This window comes from Canis lupus, chromosome 11 (assembly GCF_011100685.1).
Source record: "Canis lupus familiaris isolate Mischka breed German Shepherd chromosome 11, alternate assembly UU_Cfam_GSD_1.0, whole genome shotgun sequence".
Taxonomy (NCBI): Eukaryota; Metazoa; Chordata; class Mammalia; order Carnivora; family Canidae; genus Canis; species Canis lupus.
This window is the reverse complement of record NC_049232.1, coordinates 1,500,940-1,519,543: the sequence shown is the minus strand read 5'-3', so window position 1 is coordinate 1,519,543 and position 18,604 is coordinate 1,500,940. Positions and strand designations below refer to the sequence as shown.

General features: G+C 36.7%; 1 protein-coding gene and 1 pseudogene across 5 annotated transcripts in view; one reads left to right on the top strand and one right to left on the bottom strand.

Annotated features, from left to right (window-relative positions):
* The window catches only part of CNOT6 (CCR4-NOT transcription complex subunit 6), a 69,951-nt gene that overhangs the window by 19,812 nt on the left and 31,535 nt on the right, over positions 1-18,604 (top strand). For all 5 annotated transcript variants that reach the window (XM_038551711.1, XM_038551708.1, XM_038551707.1 and 2 more), the window contains one exon: positions 4,191-4,304. In XM_038551711.1, coding sequence (XP_038407639.1) covers positions 4,193-4,304 — 112 coding nt within the window. In that variant the 5' untranslated portion in view covers positions 4,191-4,192. The remainder of the gene's footprint in view (positions 1-4,190; positions 4,305-18,604) is intronic.
* Positions 15,922-16,555, bottom strand: LOC102154072 (annotated as a pseudogene).

Sequence of the window (18,604 nt, the reverse complement as noted above, 5' to 3'; positions counted from 1 at the left end):
CATTAGATTGGAGGAATAGGGGATTATGAAAAGTCAGGTGCTACATACCTGCTGACTGGCGTAGCTATTTTTAAAAGTCTTTTGTAATCATTGGCAGTTTTCAAGTCTGTTTTGGAAACCTTTTAGTCTTTTTAGATAAAAATATGGTATGTCACTGCAGATTGTTTAGAGGAGAGATCTGCTTGTTGATTTCAAAGTCTTGGGAAACATTCTAAATTGTATGCATTCTTACATCTTTTTCTCTACCAATGCTATGTTTTTGTCATACTCCCCAAAAAAAAAAGTGGGAGTAGGGTGTTGCTCAGTGAGCAGATGTGTTCCTCTTGCTGCTCCAGGAAAAAGTTTGTCCAGTTTGCTACCTTTTTTTTTTTTAATTTTTATTTTTTGACTATAGTTGACACACAGTTATATTAGTTTCAAGTGTGTACAGTATAGTGATTAGACAATTTACATGCTATCATTTCTTATATGCTGTCATAATCCCCCCCTTCCAAATCTTTACTCTCAGGGATTGGAAAATAAAGATGATCTCCTTGCTGCATCCGAGTTTAATGACCTGTCTCTGAATTTTAAGGCCACCCATGTCACATTATGAAAAAACAGGAAAAGGAGTGGCTGGCTACCTAGGCAAAATTATGACTCTGGTGCAATGATACCAGGTCCATAGCTGGTTTTCAGATTTCTTAGTTCAGTAACACTTCTGTCCATTCTCTGAAGTGTGATCAAACTCTAGACCTTGATTTAAACTAAGTAGGCGGGATCCCTGGGTGGCGCAGCGGTTTAGCGCCTGCCTTTGGCCCAGGGCGGGATCCTGGAGACCCGGGATCGAGTCCCACGTCAGGCTCCCGGTGCATGGAGCCTGCTTCTCCCTCTGCCTATGTCTCTCTCTCTCTCTCTCTCTCTCTCTCTCTCTCTCTCTCTCTCTCTGTGTGACTATCATAAATAAATAAAAAAAAACTAAGTAGGCTTGCATGAGGTTGATAAATCAAACTTCTCAACTTCTTTTTTATTTCTTCTAAAGATTTTATTTATTTATTCATGAAAGAGAAGAGACATGGGCAGAGGGAGAAGCAGGCAGGGAGCCAGATGTGGGACTCCGGGATCATGCCTGTAGCCGAAGGCAGGTACTCAACCACTGAGCCGCCCAGGCGTCCCCAGACTTCTCAACATCTACTGAGAAGTCAAATGATTAATAATAAGACCAAAATACTAACCTCAGCCTGACAGAGCCAATTTCTTACCATTGTTAAATTCTATTGGGAAAAGTCAATGAAGATCAGATGGTTTTGTTTTGTTTTGTTTTAAGTAGAATTTAGTTAGAATAATAGTGTTTGGGTGATCTTAAGGGCTGGTCTCATCAAGCTCTGGTAGCCTGACACAACACTTTATATTTTCTAGGTTATTACTGAAATATTCATATCATTCAGAAAGGACACTTGCTTTGCCAGATTGTCCCTCTATTCAGGAACAGTTTCTGACTTCATAGCTAGCTCTCTGTATTAGGTATTTTGTATCATCAGTGGAAAAACTTTAGTCATTGTGTTTCTATTTTCAAGAAGTTAACATATAAGAGAACAGTTTGTTTTATCAATAATATTTAACAAAACAAAGAATAGATGTGTTATTTCTTGTGCTGATGATTAGTCTCACCATTTATATTTCTTCAAGCAGCCTTTTAAGGATTATTTTACCTCCTGTGTTTTGGCTACCCAATCAAAGCCCATTTCTGTTTCAAAAATAGCTTTACTTCCCATCAGTAGGGAGGCAGCAAAGCATAATGAAAGTTGCTTTGACTTTTTTCCAGTCTTTTTTTTTTATTGTGGCAAATACACTTGAAATTTACTATCTTAACCATTTTAAGTGTAGCATTCAGTAGTATTAAATACATTCATAATGTTGTGCAACCATTACTACCATCCATCTCCGTAATTCTTTCATAATCTGAAATTACCGTTCTACTTTAGTACCTCATATAAATGAAATCATACAATATTTGTCTTTTTTTTTTGTAATTGGCTTATTTCACTTAGAAACTAGCTTTAACTTTTAATCAGACACAAAGCCTGACTGCTACTTCTCAGCCTTAAAATGCTGGTTAAATTGCTTAAATCTTTTTTGGGCTTCAGGTTTCTGTCGGTAAATGGAATTAATTCTCACTCTGCAGAAAGAACTAGCAAAAGACTAAATCTAGTGAGATAAAAGGAAAACCAAGATAAAAGATCCTGGAAGCCAAGTGAATAAGTATGTCTACAAATGAGTGATCATCTACATCAAATACTGATCATAGGACAAGCAAAAGGAGGTCTAAGAAACAATCATTGGATATAACAATATGAAGTCACTGGTTTTCTTCTTGGCAGTTTTTGGTGGAATGTTAAAAGCACACACTGATTTGAATAACTGGGAAAAGAGAACTAGGAGACAGAGCATATACAACTCCTGAGGATAATTTTTTTTGTGAAGAGAATGAGAAAAAAAATATAACTGGTGGGGGAGTTGGGGTTAGGACTTTTAAATAGAGGGGATAATACCATGTATATGTATATTGAAGGTAAAGATCTAGTATAGAGGGAAAAAGTGATGTAGGAGAGAATCACCAAGTAAAGTCTTTGAATAGGCAAGGTGATGCGGTGGGGTTGATTGTTCAGAGGGCAGGCAATTTGTCCTACTAAAAGAGAGTGTAAATGGGTGGAGGTGGGAGTTCATCGAAAGGCCTCTTGCAGTGGTTTTCTGTTTCAATGAGAAAATAGATGTAAGAAAGGGAAGATGGAGGAATACGAGTTAGAGGTTTGAAGAGCGAAGTTGTGTAGAAGGGACTAGGAGAATTTACAGTTGATTTCCTGGCAGCGTAAATAGTCTGCTTGAGGTAAATGAGTGCTGACTGGCTCACTTTAAGTTCACATGGTGATAGGTTTTTCTCCAGCTGTATTTATCCAGAGTAGGTGGAGAGTTGGCTAAAGTGGATTTGGGTTCATCCCAATGCATAAGGTGAAGTGAGACTTGGTCAAGGAAATTTGGGGGATATGCAAGGGTGTGAGACTTCATTTCACCTAATATTTTGAAATGTACTGATAACATAGGTTTAAGGAAATAACCACAAGTGAAATGAACAGTAGTCTTTCAGTATCAACTTAATTTAGTACTTCTAATTGTCTGATTCTCAGAAATGTCTTTTACACTTGGTTTATTCAAATTATACTCAAACAAGGTATATATAGTGCATTTGATTGCTTTGTCCTGTAAATTGTTTAATCCATGTCAATTGCCTCTCCTCTTTTTTTGTGTGTCATTTATTTGTTGAAGAAATTAGATCTTTCTCATGTAGCACTTTCCATATTCTGCATCTAGCTGGCTATATTTTTGTGGAGTTAAGATTTTTAAAAAATTTTAATTGTGGTTTAAATATAACCAAATTTATGTCTTAATTACTTTTAAGCATACAGTTCAGTAGTGTTCAGTATGTTCACATTGTTGTCTTGTGTTATTTTTAACATGTTCCTCTATTTTGTTCAGCTGGCACTGGAAGTACTAGCGCTTGATAGGATTTATGTTCAGTTTTTTATTTTTAATATGTTTGGATGAGGTGTCAAGGGCATTGTAGTATTGTCACATATCTCATCCTAATGATGATATTGACCATTGGGTTGAAGTCTCATAGCCTTAGTTATCCATTGGATTTTTTTTTTCATTAGGGGTTGCGAAATAGTGATTTTTCTAATTATCTAACTCTTTATGCATTTATTAGCTGGAATTCTGTTAAGAACATTCCCTTACCTAGTTTCAGCCAGAAATGCAGGATAAATGCTTGATTCTTTCTTTTCCCAATTCTTAGGTGACGGAATTTTGTTTTATTTTTTTTTTTTATTAAAGTTTTGAATTCATGCAGTTTATAATGACTCACAGTCATTCTTTTGATGTTTATGTGGTCTTACGGGTGGCCAGTGGGAGCTTCTTCATGCAGTCTGTTGTGTCTTCCACAGTCACAGCATCTTTGTTAGCACCCAGCACTTTTTTGTATTTTTCTGATCCTGGGCCTGAAATCCTCCATTTCTCCTAGAAATGCCTAGTTCTTTTTAATGGGAAATGGTATTTAGAGATCATAATATGTGTACTTACTTTTAAAAAGATACTGTTTTCAGTTATGTGGTTCTTCAGAATGCTGATTTTTTTTTTTTTTTTTAACTCAACAGGCATGCCCAAAGAAAAATACGAACCCCCTGACCCTAGGAAGATGTACACAATTATGTCCTCTGAGGAAGCAGCAAATGGAAAGAAATCACATTGGGCAGAGCTTGAAATAAGTGGTAAGACATGGCACATATAAATTTATGGTATGGAAATCAAGATATGGTAGAAAATTAAGATTTCTAATGCCAATGCACAAAAGAGGCAATGTTCTATTTTGCTAGTGCTAATTTATCTTAGAAGTAGGAAGGTTCAGTGGAAATAACATGGTTTCAGTCAAAGTTCAAAACCCATTTATTACTTATTCTTTCAGTAGAAGTGTCCTTTTATAAAATGTGGATAATAACAAGGATGAAATGAAAAAACACTTGTGAAATGCCTGGTGCACAGAGGTTTGTTCTGATATGTAATTCTCTGATAAAGTAGAGTCAGGCTTTTGTATTGTCAAATTACAGATTCCAGTGGGGTGGGAAATGCCTATCCTAAGTACAGGTTATGTAATAGATTTGTTTCTCCTTATTTTCTTCATTTACTTTTCAGTCTGAGTCTCCAAGGATGGGCTTATTCAGAAACATGAAATCTTAAAAGAATTTAAAGCATATCCCAAAGTTCCCTTCTACCTTAATGGCAGTCTAGACACAGTCAAAGAAATAGATGAGCCTCCAGAGATATCCCCATCATTCCTGCCAGTGGGCATGCAGCTTTTTTAATACTTCAGAGGTGGTAAAAGGACATTATAACCTCTCAGGGCAACCAGTGCTATTTTTAGTTTTTATTTAGTTTTATTTTAGTTTTGTGTTAATGTTGGTCTGATTGGCCTCTCCATACTTTTCTTCCAGTCTGTCTTGATTTTTGCCTTCTGAAATAATGAACAAGTTTTCTCTTCTTTTTTTCTGACTATCCTGGATTTTTTTTTAATTTTTTTTATTTAATGCAGCAAACATACTGACCATGTGCTGTGTGTAAAACATTTTGCCAGGTGCTGTACTAGGTATATGGAAGATACATAGATGGGGAAAAAAAACACAGTCCCTGCCATTCTGGACCTTATGCATATTAGGGAGTGAGAAGAATAGAATATACTTGTATAGATAACTAATAGACAAAATATAACTGCCATTCTAGATAGAAAAATATTTACAAGAAGCCAAAAAGGAAGTAATGATAGTAATATTCTTCCCTTGTCAGCTCAAAATTTCTGGTTAACCTATTCAGTAAACCTAAACATTCCCTGGGATATGCACATTAATCTGGTTTCTCTCTCTTGGTTTTTAGAATGCTAGTGGTAATTAAGTTGAGTTTCTGTTTCATAGAGTAGGTGTGGTAGTGTAAAATTTTTCTTTTTTTCCTCCCTCTCCAGTCATATTTGACTTTCTGGGTCAGGGTATCCCAAAGGGAAATACACTTTCTGATTTATCAGTTACCTTCAGAGCTTAGGCAATCACCCATTCCTGCTTTCCCCTTTTAATTTCTTCAGGTTTGTATTTAATTGTATTTTTCTCTTTTCAGTCTGTATTAGCAGTTTTTGAGTTGTAAGTCATTTGTTTGTAGGGAAGTTTCCTTTTTCTAGTAATGTCAGAATAAGCTTAGAAAGTACTTGCTTAGGGGATCCCTGGGTGTCTCAGCAGTTTAACGCCTGCCTTTGGCCCAAGGCGTGATCCTGGAGTCCCAGGATCAAGTCCCACATTGGGCTCCCTGCATGGAGCCTGCTTCTCCCTCTGCCTGTGTCTCTGCCTCTCTCTCTCTGTGTGTCTCTCATGAATAAATAAAATCGGTTTTTTTTTTTTGTTTGTTTGTTTGTTTTTTAAAAGAAAGTACTCACTTAGATTATATCTCTGAGGTTATGGGGATTCTCCTCCACTGTTTCCTCTCTCTACTTCATGTTGGGAACTCCTTGGCAAATTTAAATAACTTTTCTGCTTACTGTGAGAAAGAAATCTTTATACAAGACAGGAAGAAAGTATCATGTTAGTATCATGGAAGATAAACTATTGGTTGAAATAGGTCAGTGGAACAGGGCTTTGTAATAAACCCACTATCAGGAAGGTCACTTTATTGTCTCAGCCAGTCTTTAATACATAAGCTCCAACATGTGTAAATTGTCAAGGCTGACTTCAGTTCATGCAGACGGTTCATATATATACTTTAGCACCAGTTCTTTAAGATTCTGTGATGCAAAGTCCTAGGGACCTGAGGTCATTGACTCTTGGACCCTCAGTTTTCTCATGTACTCCTTTGGTTCCAGGGGGAATGGGTGGTGAGTTCCTTTTGCCATTTGGAGGTAACCAGATAAGCCAAATAACTATTAATCATTTACCTTTTAATTTATTTTTTAAAAATAAAGATTTTATTTATTCATGAGAGACACAGAAAGAGAGGCAGAGACATAGACGGAGGGAGAGGCAGGCTCCTCACAGGGACCCCAATGTGGGACTCGATTCTGGGACTAGGATCACACCCTGAGCCAAAGGCAGATGCTTAGCTGCTGAGCCAGCCAGGCATCCCAATCATTTACTTTTTAAAGAAAGCCTTTTGAATGAAACACATAAAACCACAAAGACAAATCTATTAATGAATTATTATAAGGCCTAAGCCTTGTAACCACTATCCAGGTCAAGAATTAGAACTTTTTTTACCTCCCCCAGCTCTGTCCATCGTGACAGCCAATCATAACCACCTCCCTGCTCTCAAAAGTAACCATTATTTTCTTACTTTTCCAGTAATCACTTTCTTTGTTCCCTTACAGCTTTGATACCGAATTGTGTGTATCTAAGCATTATGGTTTAGTCCCCATCCTCTTTTTATTTAGTATGTCTTAATTTACAGGTTCCCTCTCTGTGTTAAACTTGGGGTGGTTTGACTTGTTTCACCACAGGCTCTGTTTTGCTTACGGAGACTCATGCAGTTGAACATGTTTTTCATCCCCTACAAATGGGCATCTGGATGCAAAGGCTTGGTCAGGCTCAGATTTGACCCCTGGGCAGGGCTTAAGATGATGGTTGCTTTTCCGTCAGATAGCAGATAAAATCTGAAGGTCTTTTCCACTAATGTTCAGTGCCTAGAGCCATTAATTCTTTTAGGGTTTGCTAAATAGTGATATTCTAATTCTGTCATTTTTTTTTCATTTTTTTTCTTTTTTCTTTTCATTTTTTTCATTAAGTGAGCTGCATCTATAAAAAGATGCTTTTCCTTATTTATTGATTGATGACCCAGTATACAGTTTATATAGGAAAGGCAGAAAAGAAAGCTTGTTCCTTTAATTTACTAGTTTTCAAGATAAATTGTCATCCTTTGAGGGTGACTAGTTAGGTTTTTTAAAATGTCATTATTAACTACTGTAGCTAAACATTTGGGTTTCAGGTGTAAATCATGAGTTGTAATTATTACTTTATTTTGTTGCTTAAATTGTCCGGTTGTTGACTAATGGGAGAGCTTTTTAAATGATTTCTGAGTTTCTGATACAACTCTAATTGTCTTTAGTAGTTTCCTCGCTATCTGGTATAGCAAGATTTTCTTGGCTTATCTTGTGTATTTCTTGCCTCAAACCTGGAATAATATTTTTTCCAAAAAATCTGTTTGTCTTTTTTTTTAGTTGGAAATGATATTTCAAGACCAAAATATCTGTTGCTAGGGATGCTTGTTGCTATTGGGTGGGTCATTGTTTCTAAGTGTTTCCACTGGACAGAGCTAGGAAATAGGACTATATATATCTTCATATGTGTGTGTATTATATATATATAGAGAGAGAGTTGACAGATATATATTTGTATATGTATACATGCTTAATATGATAAAATATTTTTAAATATATAAAATACATTTGTATATTTACAGTTATAAAATGTCTTATAAAAATATACTGATACTTTTGATTTGTATTTAGAATAACAGGGATTTTATTTAACCTTTTCTATAATTACATGTGTATCTCCTTTAATGCTGCGTGTCCTAGTTCTCAGGGATATGGGATGATGGAATTTGAATATCCTGTAATTACTTATTTGGTTTATCCCATATTACATTGCAGTCTCAGAATAACAGTACTAAAAATACTACCACTAATATGAGTACTGAAAGCAGGTAGAACTGCTTGGAATATCGTTCCCATTCTCCACCCCACTCCTGTTAAATAGTTGTACTCTATATTGTGAGAGTGTAGTCATGACATACTATCAGCCTTCCCATTTAATGTGGATACAATCCCCACTTGGACTTTGTTTTGTTAGTAAGTATTTAAATTCAGTGTCTCCCACTAGTTCATTTATCTCTAATAATTTTGGACTTCTGGAATCTTGTTTTATAGATGTTTCCTTAGGAAGGGCTCATGGTAGCAATATTCTCTGAGTTTCTTGCACATTAATAACAGTTTGTATCTTTATATTCAAATGTCAGTTTGGCAGAATATAAAATAGGTGGCTCACATTCTTTCCTGAAATATCCTGAGTATGTTACTTCCGTTTTGCAACAGGCTTTGATGACAGTTCAATTTTCTTTCACTTATTAGTTAGTTGCTCTTTTTGCCTACATGCCCAAAGGATTTTTTTTAAGTCAGTAATTTTATTGGAATATATCTTGGTGTTGGCTTTGTTCTACCTTTATATTCTCAGGTACGGTATATTAAGAAAAACATGTATGTGTGTAGTTTGAATTTTTTTTCTTTTAATTTCAGGACAGTTTGGGTAATAACTTTTGGTATGCTGGTTCCTTTGGGTTTTTTCAGAGATTTATTCTCTAAATTTGCATATTTGTCTCGAATCGTTTTTAAAACTTTTTTTTTTTTAAATTAAGGTATAATTTACAGGAAGATAAAAATAAAATACAGTAGTAAAACTCACCTTATTGTTGTACATTTATATATACACAGTTGTATAACCACCACCACAGTTACAATATGAGTTTCATCACCTCCAAAAAACTTCCCCATGTATCATGTATCCCCCCCACCTTTTTTTTTTTTTTTTCTTTTTTTAGATTTTATTTATTTGAGTTAGGCAGAGAGCATGAGCAGGGGGAGAGGCAGAGAAAGAGGGACAAACAGATTCCCTCCTGAGCACAGAGCCCCATATGTGGCTTGATTCCAGGACCCTGAGATTATGACCTGAGCCTAGGTCAGAGGCTTAACTGACTGAGCCACCCAGGGGCCCCTAACTCCCATTTAGGCAGACTCTGCCCCAGCTTCCAGCTCCTGGCAACCATTGTTCTGTTGTTTTTCTTTTTTTAATTAAAAAAAAATTTTTTTAAGTTGACTGACTCTACACCTAGCATGGAACCCCATGTGGGTTTTGAACTCAGGACCCTGAGATCAAGACCTGAGCCAAAATCAAGAGTCGTATGCTTCGCTGACTGAGCCACTCAGGCATTCCTAAAATATCCTTTATTTTTTTTAGAGCAGCTTTAGGTTCACAACAAATGTGACACAGTACGGTGCATGACTCCTCCACAACCAACATCCTCTACCAGAATGGTGCATTTGTTATAGTTAGTGACCCTACATTGACTGACATTATCATCCTAAGTCCATGCTTTACCTTAGGGTTCATTCTTCATGCTATACATTTTATGGGTCTAGACAAATACATAATGGCATATATCCACCATTATAAATCATAAAGAATATTTTCACTGCCCTAAAAGTCCTCTGCTCTGCCGATTCATCTTCATTCCCTCTCCCTTAACCCCTGGAAACCAGTGATCTTGCTGTCTCCATAGTTTTGCCTTTTCCAGAATGTCACATAGTTGGAATCATATAGTATGTAGCCTTAAAGATTGACTTCTTTCACTTAGTAACATGCATTTAAGTTCCTCCATGTCTTTTCATGGCTTGATAGCGCATTTCTTTTTAGTGCTAAATAATATTCTATTGTCTGGATGTACTACAGTTTGTTTATTCATTCATCTACCGAAGGCTATTTTTGTTGCTTCCAAGTTTTGGCAGTTATGAATAAAGCTGCTATAAACATCCATGTGCAAGTTTTTCTGTGGACGTAAGTTTTCAGTTCTTTGGGTAAATGCTAGGGAGTGCGACTGCTGGATCATATGTTAAGAATATGTTCAGTTTTGTGAGAAACTATTAAATTCTTCCAAAATGTCTGTATCGTTTTGCATTTTTACTGACAGTGAATGAGACTTCTTGTTGCTCCACATCTTTTCCAGCATTTCATGTTGTCAGTGTTCAGGATTTTGATCATTCTAGATGGTATGTATAGTGGTATCTCATTATTATTTTAATTTTTCATTTCCCAGATGACATGATTAAAGAACATCTTTTCATATGTTTATATACCATCTGCATATTTACTTGGGTGAGGTGCCCACTTCTTTTGCCCATTTTTAATTGTGTTGTTTTCTTATTGTTGAGTTTTAAGAGTTCTTTGTATATTTTGGATATAGTCCTTCACCAGATAGGTCTTTGCAAATGTTTTCTCCCAGCCTGTGGCCTGTCTTACTCTCTTGACAGTGTCTTTTACAGAGCTGAAGTTATTAATTCTAATAAAGTCCAGCTTATTATTTCTTTCATGGGTTGTGGTTTTGTTTTGTTTTGTTTTAAAGATTTTATTTATTGATTCATGAGAGACCCAGAGAGAGAGGCAGAGACATAGGCTGAGGGAGAAGCAGGCTCCTCATGGGGAACCTGATGCAGGACTCAATCCCAAGACCCGGAGATCGTGACCTGAGCCGAGCCTAGGGTAGACGCTTAACCACTTGAGTGACCCAGCCATCCCTGGGTTGTGCTTTTGATGTTATATCTAAAAAGTCATTGCAAATCTAAATCATAGATTTTCTTCTGTGCTATCTTGTAGGATTTTTATGGTTTTGTGTTTTACATTTTAGGTCTGTGATCCATTTTGAATTAATTTTTATGAAGAGCGTGAAGTATCTTCTTTCTTTCTTTTTTTCTTTTTTCTTTTTTTTTTTTTGTCTTGTGGATGTATTGCTTTTGCTCTTCTGTCAAAATCAGTTGACTCTGTGGGTATTATCTGGGCTCTCTCTCTTTTTTTTTTCTTTAAAGATTTATTTATTTATTCATGATAGACAGAGAGGCAGAGACACAGGCAGAAGGAGAAGCAGGCTCCATGTCAGGAGTTCGACGCGGGACTTGATCCCGGGACTCCAGGATCGCACTTTGGGCCAAAGGCAGGCGCCAAACCACTGAGCCACCCAGGGATCCCTGGGCTCTCTATTATGTTGATCTGATTGTCTGTTCTTTTGCCAGTTACTGTAGCTTTATAGTAAGTGTTAAACGCAGCTGGTATCAGTTCTCCAGTTTTATTCTTACTCTTCAGTTTTGTGTTGGGCTGTCCTGTGGTCTTTTACCTCTGCTTTTAAACTTTAGAATTAGTTTATTAGTATCCATAAATTAACTCGCTGGACCTTTAGTTGAGATTGCATTGAATCTATAGGTCTAGTTGGGAAAAGCTGACATCTTGATAATATATTGAGTCTTCCTATCTGTGAATATGGAATATCAATTTATTTAGTTCATTGATTTCTTCAAAGTTTTGGTTTTCCTCATACAAATCATGTGTATATTTTGTTAGAATTGTATTTCATTTTTGGGTTGCTAATGGTATTGTTTTTAATCAAAATTCCAGTTGTTCACTGTTAGTATATAAAAAAAGGATTGATTTTGAATCCATAGTTCTTCGTTTACTTGTGATTTTTAAAAATGTCTTCCTTTTCTGAAAACATTCTCATTTTGTGATTATTCATTATTAAGTTCTTGGCAATTTAGTTTTCCTTAACTGAGTTTTTCTAATTCTTCTATATTTTTATAACTTTCTTAATGCCAATTTTTTTAGCTCAGTTTGAAGTTTTAAGTAATAGTTTTTGGAGCATGTTTGTGGTATGCTTTCCTTGTCTGTAGGGAGTTATTCTGGTAACCTTTTTTTATTTTTTATTTTTTTTTAGGATTGGTTTATTTATTTTAGAGCATGTGCATGCACAAGAGCACATGAGTGTGTGTGGGTGGGGGATAAGGGGAGAGGGAGAGAGAATCTCAAGCAGACTCCCCACTGAGCAAGGAGCCCAACCCAGGGCTGGATCTCATGACCCTGAGATCAGGACCTGAGCTGAAACCAAGAGTTAACCACTTAACCAACTGAGCCACCCAGGTTGCCCCTATTCTGGTAACTTTTAAAAATGCTTAATAACTTTTATGAGACTTGAGCATTTAACGTTTCTGTTCATTTTTATTTAAACTTAGTTTTTCTGAAGTTCTAGAAGTTATGATTCAGGATTGTTTTTCTAACTTCAGAGCTCCCTCTTCTGGTCTTTGCAGTGAAACTTTCTGATTCTGTTCCCTTCTCTCATTTTTATTTCGACCTTTTTCTCCCCCTTCATCTCTTTTACGCCTTTCTCACTAAATCTTAATTCTATTTTTGGAGGGGTTTTTTTCTCATTGAGGAGCTTTGGTTGGTCAGTTTGGAACTCCTGCTTTCAGATTTATTATGAACACTTTTCACTCATAATTAAGTTGCACTTAACTCCTCCCAGTTACAGTGATGTTCTCAGAAGGGTGCTTTCAGTGATACTGTTGGTTTCTCTTTTTAATTGTTAGTTGGGTTTAAATATGTTGTCATGTGATTTATATTCTATTTTCCTATCTGTTTTTTGTTGCCTTTTCTCTTTTTTTCCTTTTGGATTAACTAAACATTCTAGGTAAAATTCCATTTTATCTCCTTTGCTGACTAATAAGCTCTAATTCTTTGTTCAATAATGGTTGCTTTAGGGTTTATAATATAAAGTGAATCAAGAATATTCATATTTAGCATGAATCTTAACAATCTGTTTCTTCTGAAGTTTATGCTATTGCTGTCATGTTTTCCTTATATATGTTATAAATCTCACACTATAATATTTTTCCTTTAAAGGGTGAAGTATTAAAAAAAGTTTTTATTTACCTGTGTACTTACTGTTTCTAGTGTTCTTCATTCCCTTGTGTGTAAGCAAGTTTCTATTATTATTTTCCTTCCAATTGAAGAACTTTCCTTAATATTTTCTGTAATGCAGGTTTGCAGGTGATTTTTTTTTTAATTCAAGTTTCATGTTTGAAAAAGTCTTTTACTTTGCTTTATTTTTTTGCAAGATAATTTTTCCAGGTATAGGATTCTAGGTTGACAGTTTTCATCTTTCAGTATTTTGAAGATCCTGTTCTACCATCTTCTTGTTTGTGTTTTTATGAGAAGTCTGCTGTTGTTCCTATCCTAGTTTCTTTTATGTATGTCCTTTTTCTGTAGGTGCTTTAAGATTTCTCTTTATTGCTGGTTTTTAGCAATGTGATTATGATGATGTACCTTGGTGTCTTTTTTTTTTTTCCTTGTGCTTAGGTTTTGTTGAACCTCTTGAATCTGTAGGTTTATAGTTTTCATGATATTTTAAAAAGTTTAGGCCACTCTTCAAATAATTTTTTATGTTCTCCCCTATCCCACCCATCTTTTTTGGAATACAGTTACTTGTATCTTAAGTTGTCTCACAGCTCATTAATCCTTTGTTTAAATTGTTCCATTCCTACCCACCCCACCCCCCCACCTTAGGACAGTGTTTATTGCTTTGTCTTTGGTTTCATTAATTTTTTTTTTTACAGTATGTAGTTTGCTGTTCATCCAGTATTGGTGTATTTTTCATAACTGGAAGTTAAAAGTGTTTTTGTTGTTTTTTTTTTAATCTTCCATGCCTTTACTTAACATTTTGCCTCTACCTTTTTTGAAGGTATGTAATATATAGCTAGAATAATTTTTAATGTCCTTATTTGCTAATTCCATCTTTTTTCATCCTGAGTTGCTTCAATTCCTTTCCATGCCCCCTACCCATTCTCTTTTTCTTTCTCTCTTTTTGTATGCTTGGTAATTTTTTATTAGACACATCATGTTGTGAATTTTACTTTATTGGGTGCTGGATGTTTTTATACTCCTATAAATACTCCTGAGCTTTGTTCTGGGCTTTAGTTAAATTACTTGGAAATAGTTTGATTCTATCAAGTACTTGCTTTTAACTACTACCTTTCTGAATTCTCTGACTTATAAAATTTTCCATCTGGTGAGACCACAAACTATTCCTGGTCCTGTATGATCCTAAGGGTTGTTCCCTCTGCCCTTTTCACTTTGTCCTCACTTCCCCATTTCTGGCCTAAGGTTTATTCGCTTATCACTTACTCAGCTGAAGACTCAAAGAGGGTCCTCAGATCTCTAGAGCTTTCTTTCTATGTGGTGCTCTCTCCTCTTTGGCACTAAACACTATGAACTCTAGCCACTTTGGCGTTTCTGGAATGCCAGCTTCATATCAGTTCATGTAGTAGACTGCCAGACTGCATCTGGGTTCCATCTCCCTGCACTCCCAGGCAGAATGGTCCTAAAGGCTTACCTTGTTTATTTCCCATCTGTCAATGATTACTCTCTTGTGCTGCCTAGTGTGTGATGTCTGATATTCAGTATTTCATATACTTGTTTGGTTTTTATTTGTTTTATGTAGGAGGATAAATCCAGTCTGTGTCACTCTATCTTTGCTTAAAGTGTATGTCCATCATAGTTTTTTATTTAAAAGATTGTTTGCTAATTCCAGTATTTGAATCTCCTGGGAGTTCTGTTTTTGTTGTTTCTCTTTTCCTTTTCCTTTTTTTAATTTTTTATTTTTTTTTTAAGATTTTGTTTATTCAGAGAGGCAGAGACACAGGCAGAGGGAGAAGCAGGCTCCATGCAGGGAGCCCGATTATGGGACTTGATCACGCCCTGGGCCAAATGCAGGTGCTAAACCACTGAGCCACACAGGGATCCCCTGTTTCTCTTTTCCTTTTGGTTTTCAATCCTTTGGGAGTTTTCATTGAATGCTGGAAATTATATGAAACAATGACTTGATGGTCTGTGGGGTTGGTGTTCACTTCCTTTGGAACGGATTTACTTTGGTCCTTGGCAGGTAGGAGCAGCTCTCCATAGTCTAATTCATCTCATTTGAATTATTTAAGGTTGTTCAGTGGGTTGGCTTACTGCAGGTCACACTTACTCAATTAGTAGGTCCTAACTGGAATCTTGGTGGTTCAGCAGGGTCTTTTTCCTTAGTGTTTCCTGCATTCCTGTGTTGTTTCCCTAGTGGCGGAAGAGGTATTAAAGCTTCGCTTAGCCCCTCAGCCTCTCTGCTTTTGCCTTATCTTCTTGCGTTTGCTGCTTGTGATTTTCCATATTTTGCCAAGGGTAATGAGGGGACTGTCTTGCCTACTACTACTCATTGCTTTTCGTCTAAGTTCTTTGTCTCTCATTTCTTTGCTGTCTTTGTAGTTCTCCAGTGCTTTTATATTCATTTTTGTGTTTTGTACCCTGTTTTCAATTAGTTTTTCTCTCAGGAGGATGATTGGTCAACAAATTATTCTGTCGTTCCTGTAACCTTCCTGTTAGTGGAAATTCAGATGCAGACAAATTTTTAAATTCTGCCTAAAGAATTTGCAGATACCAAACAACTTTCATGTTCCTCTGGTTGTTCTTCCATTGTGTGGCAGTAGCATTGTAATTGCCTGCTTTTGAGGTACATCTGTAACCCCCAGCAGCTACTTGTTCCAGGCCCTGGAGGTGGCAGTATAGGGTAGGGAGAAATATACTAACCAGAGCCGTCCTGAAGAACCTTCCAGGAAAAAGGGGCCTTGGGTCTGGACTGCTTGGTAGTCTTTTTTTTTTTTTTTTTTTTTTTTAAACTTTCAAGACTGCATATATTTGTTTCTAGAAGGGAGCCCTGGGCTGGCCTTTTCACTTTTCATACATGGGGGAGCCAGTGACTCAGGACTTCCACTTTTAGGAATCTGTCCAGACTCTTGGTTGGGGAGATAACTCCAGTTGTAGACTTGTCACACTCTGATGACAAGTGTATGCTGACTCACCACTGCCACCATCTGAGCAGAGCCTTTCCTCCTCATTCTTCAAGCCCACAGTATAGCTGGCATGTTGGGTGATGTTTCTTGATAGCTTTCTAGCCAAGGACACAGACGTTTCAGAAGTACTGTTGCTATGGTTCTGGTCCTCTGGATTTTGTTTCTCAGAGTCTTTGGTTCCTCTGAAAACATCACTGATTATATATAATCAGTTGTACCTTAAAAGATATCACCTTTGCTAGGTTTCCTGCTTTGGGGAAGAAATGGCACAAGTGTCTTCACTTTGGCAAAGCCCAGGTTGAGGTTTTTTATCTGCTCATGCTCCTTGGTGTTGGCCATGCACAGCTGCTCCACCACCAGTTGGAGCTCCTTGGTAGAAGAGTGGCCTCCCGAGGGCAGCCACATGAGCTGGCAGATGGTGACCAGCTGGGGCAGTGGCCCCAACTGTTTCCACAGCATGTCCTGCAGCTCTTTGGCCTGCAGGGCTCACAGAAGAGCAGGCACAGGTGCTGCGTCCATGGGAGGTGGGGTGGGGAGGTAGGGGAGACAGCAGGTGTCCTCAGTAGTCTTGAAATGATATTTGAATCAGGTGCCTTAATTAGCTCTAGGGCCACACGTTAGCCTTTTCTAGTTTGTGACATTTTCTGACATTTTGAAGTCTTCAGTTGAATTTGAGTTTAAGTTAAGTTTGAGTATGCTCTATTCATGTTTATCCATGGAAGAGTGGCAGACCATGTCTCTCAAATTCTGGATCAAGTTCTGATTTTTTTTTTTTTAAGAGAATATTTAGCTCTTTTTGATGAGTGTAGCTTTTGGTAAGTGTACCCCGGAGACAAGCAGCTTTCAATACGTTAACCTGCTTGTGCAGCTGTCTGCCCTCTGGGTGACCCTAGTGTCTGCTTTGAGGAAGTTTAGAGTGGGGACAGGTAAACAGGAGCGGAGGGAACTCAAGTGGAGGCAGGACATCCAGAATAGGAGTTTTGAGGTCATCACTTACTACTGGAAATCACTTACATGTTGTTTACTCATTTATTCTTAAATTTCTAATGTGGCAGATGATGGGACATAAGATTTCAGGAATCTTGCAGGCTATAGGAGAAACTCCCAAGAAGATAATTATAAAACTGTGATAAACACAGGACAAAAAGTCTGACCTATTATCTTTTCTCTAAGACGGTCTTAGCCAGCCTGGCAGGATCAGGGAAAGCATCCTAGAATAGCTGACTACTGAGTTAATGATATTAGCCAGGGGAAAGTGGAGTTAAGGACATCTCAGGAAGAGGAGACATGGAGAACATAAAAAAGCATACAGTGGAGATCTCTCTTCCACCCCCCTCCCCCACACACACACACATATTATAGCTCCCAGCATGCCCACACATATGCATTCACACGGAATTAGTAGTTTCTTCTGCATTATTCTGGAGTACTTCACGATATACAAAGCCAAATACAGATTCTCATTCCCCACCTCATTTTTAATTTAAAAGAGAATATACTGTATACGTATTTCTGCACTGTGCTTTTTTCTTCATGTAATACTGTATTTGGAGAGATAAGTATAGAGACAACTCTCTTGTACTTTTTAAGCTCCATAATATTTGTCAATGTGGTGGTACTATAGTGATGATCAGCTTGTGGCAAATAGTGCCACAGTGAATAACCTTGTAGATTGGTTTGCATCTCTCCTAATAGGTCAGAAGGGATATATATGCATTTATAGTTTTGACATATGATACTCAGCTATTTTTTTAATAATGAAATGCAGAATCAACTTATCTAGTCTTGGCATTTTTATCATGATCATGTTATTTTATAAATTTGGGAGATTTATAGGAGTCTTTCCATTTGTTCCTCTTTGTATCTTTAAGTCTAATATACTTGTTAATAGATTTATTCCTAGGTATTTTACCTCTCGGTTCTTACTATAAATAGGATCTTCTACTGTTTTTTCATCTGACTGTTGTATACATACAAATTACTGTTTTCTGTATATAATTTTGTTTTCTCTTATACTATAAACTTAATTTTTATATAACAGCTTTATTGAGATATAATTCACATGTCCTACAGTTCATCAGTAAAGTACACAGTTTGGGGGTTTTTTATTATTTTTTTATTATTTATTCTTTTATTAACAGAGTTGTGCAACTATTACCACAATCACTTTGAAAACATTTTTAGCATCCTAGAAGAAACCTTGTACTTATTAGCAGCCCCTTCACATTTCCCTCTAATCCCCTAGCCATAGGTAACCAGTAATTTATTTTCTATGTCTATAGATTTGCCTATTCTGAACATTTTATCTACATGGAATCATATAACATGAGGCCTTTGTGACTGCCTTATTTCATTAGCATTATGTTTTCAAGATTCATCCATATTGTAGCATGTGTCAGGATTGCGTTTCTGTTAGCAGCTAAATATTCCATGTGCAGGTATCATAACATTTATTTGTCTGGAAAAATACACTCCTGTGTGTCTCCTCTGCTTTCAGTACTCTATTACAACACTACTTCCACGCATTACAGCATTTTCCACACGCCAAGCAATTCTGTGACACCATCT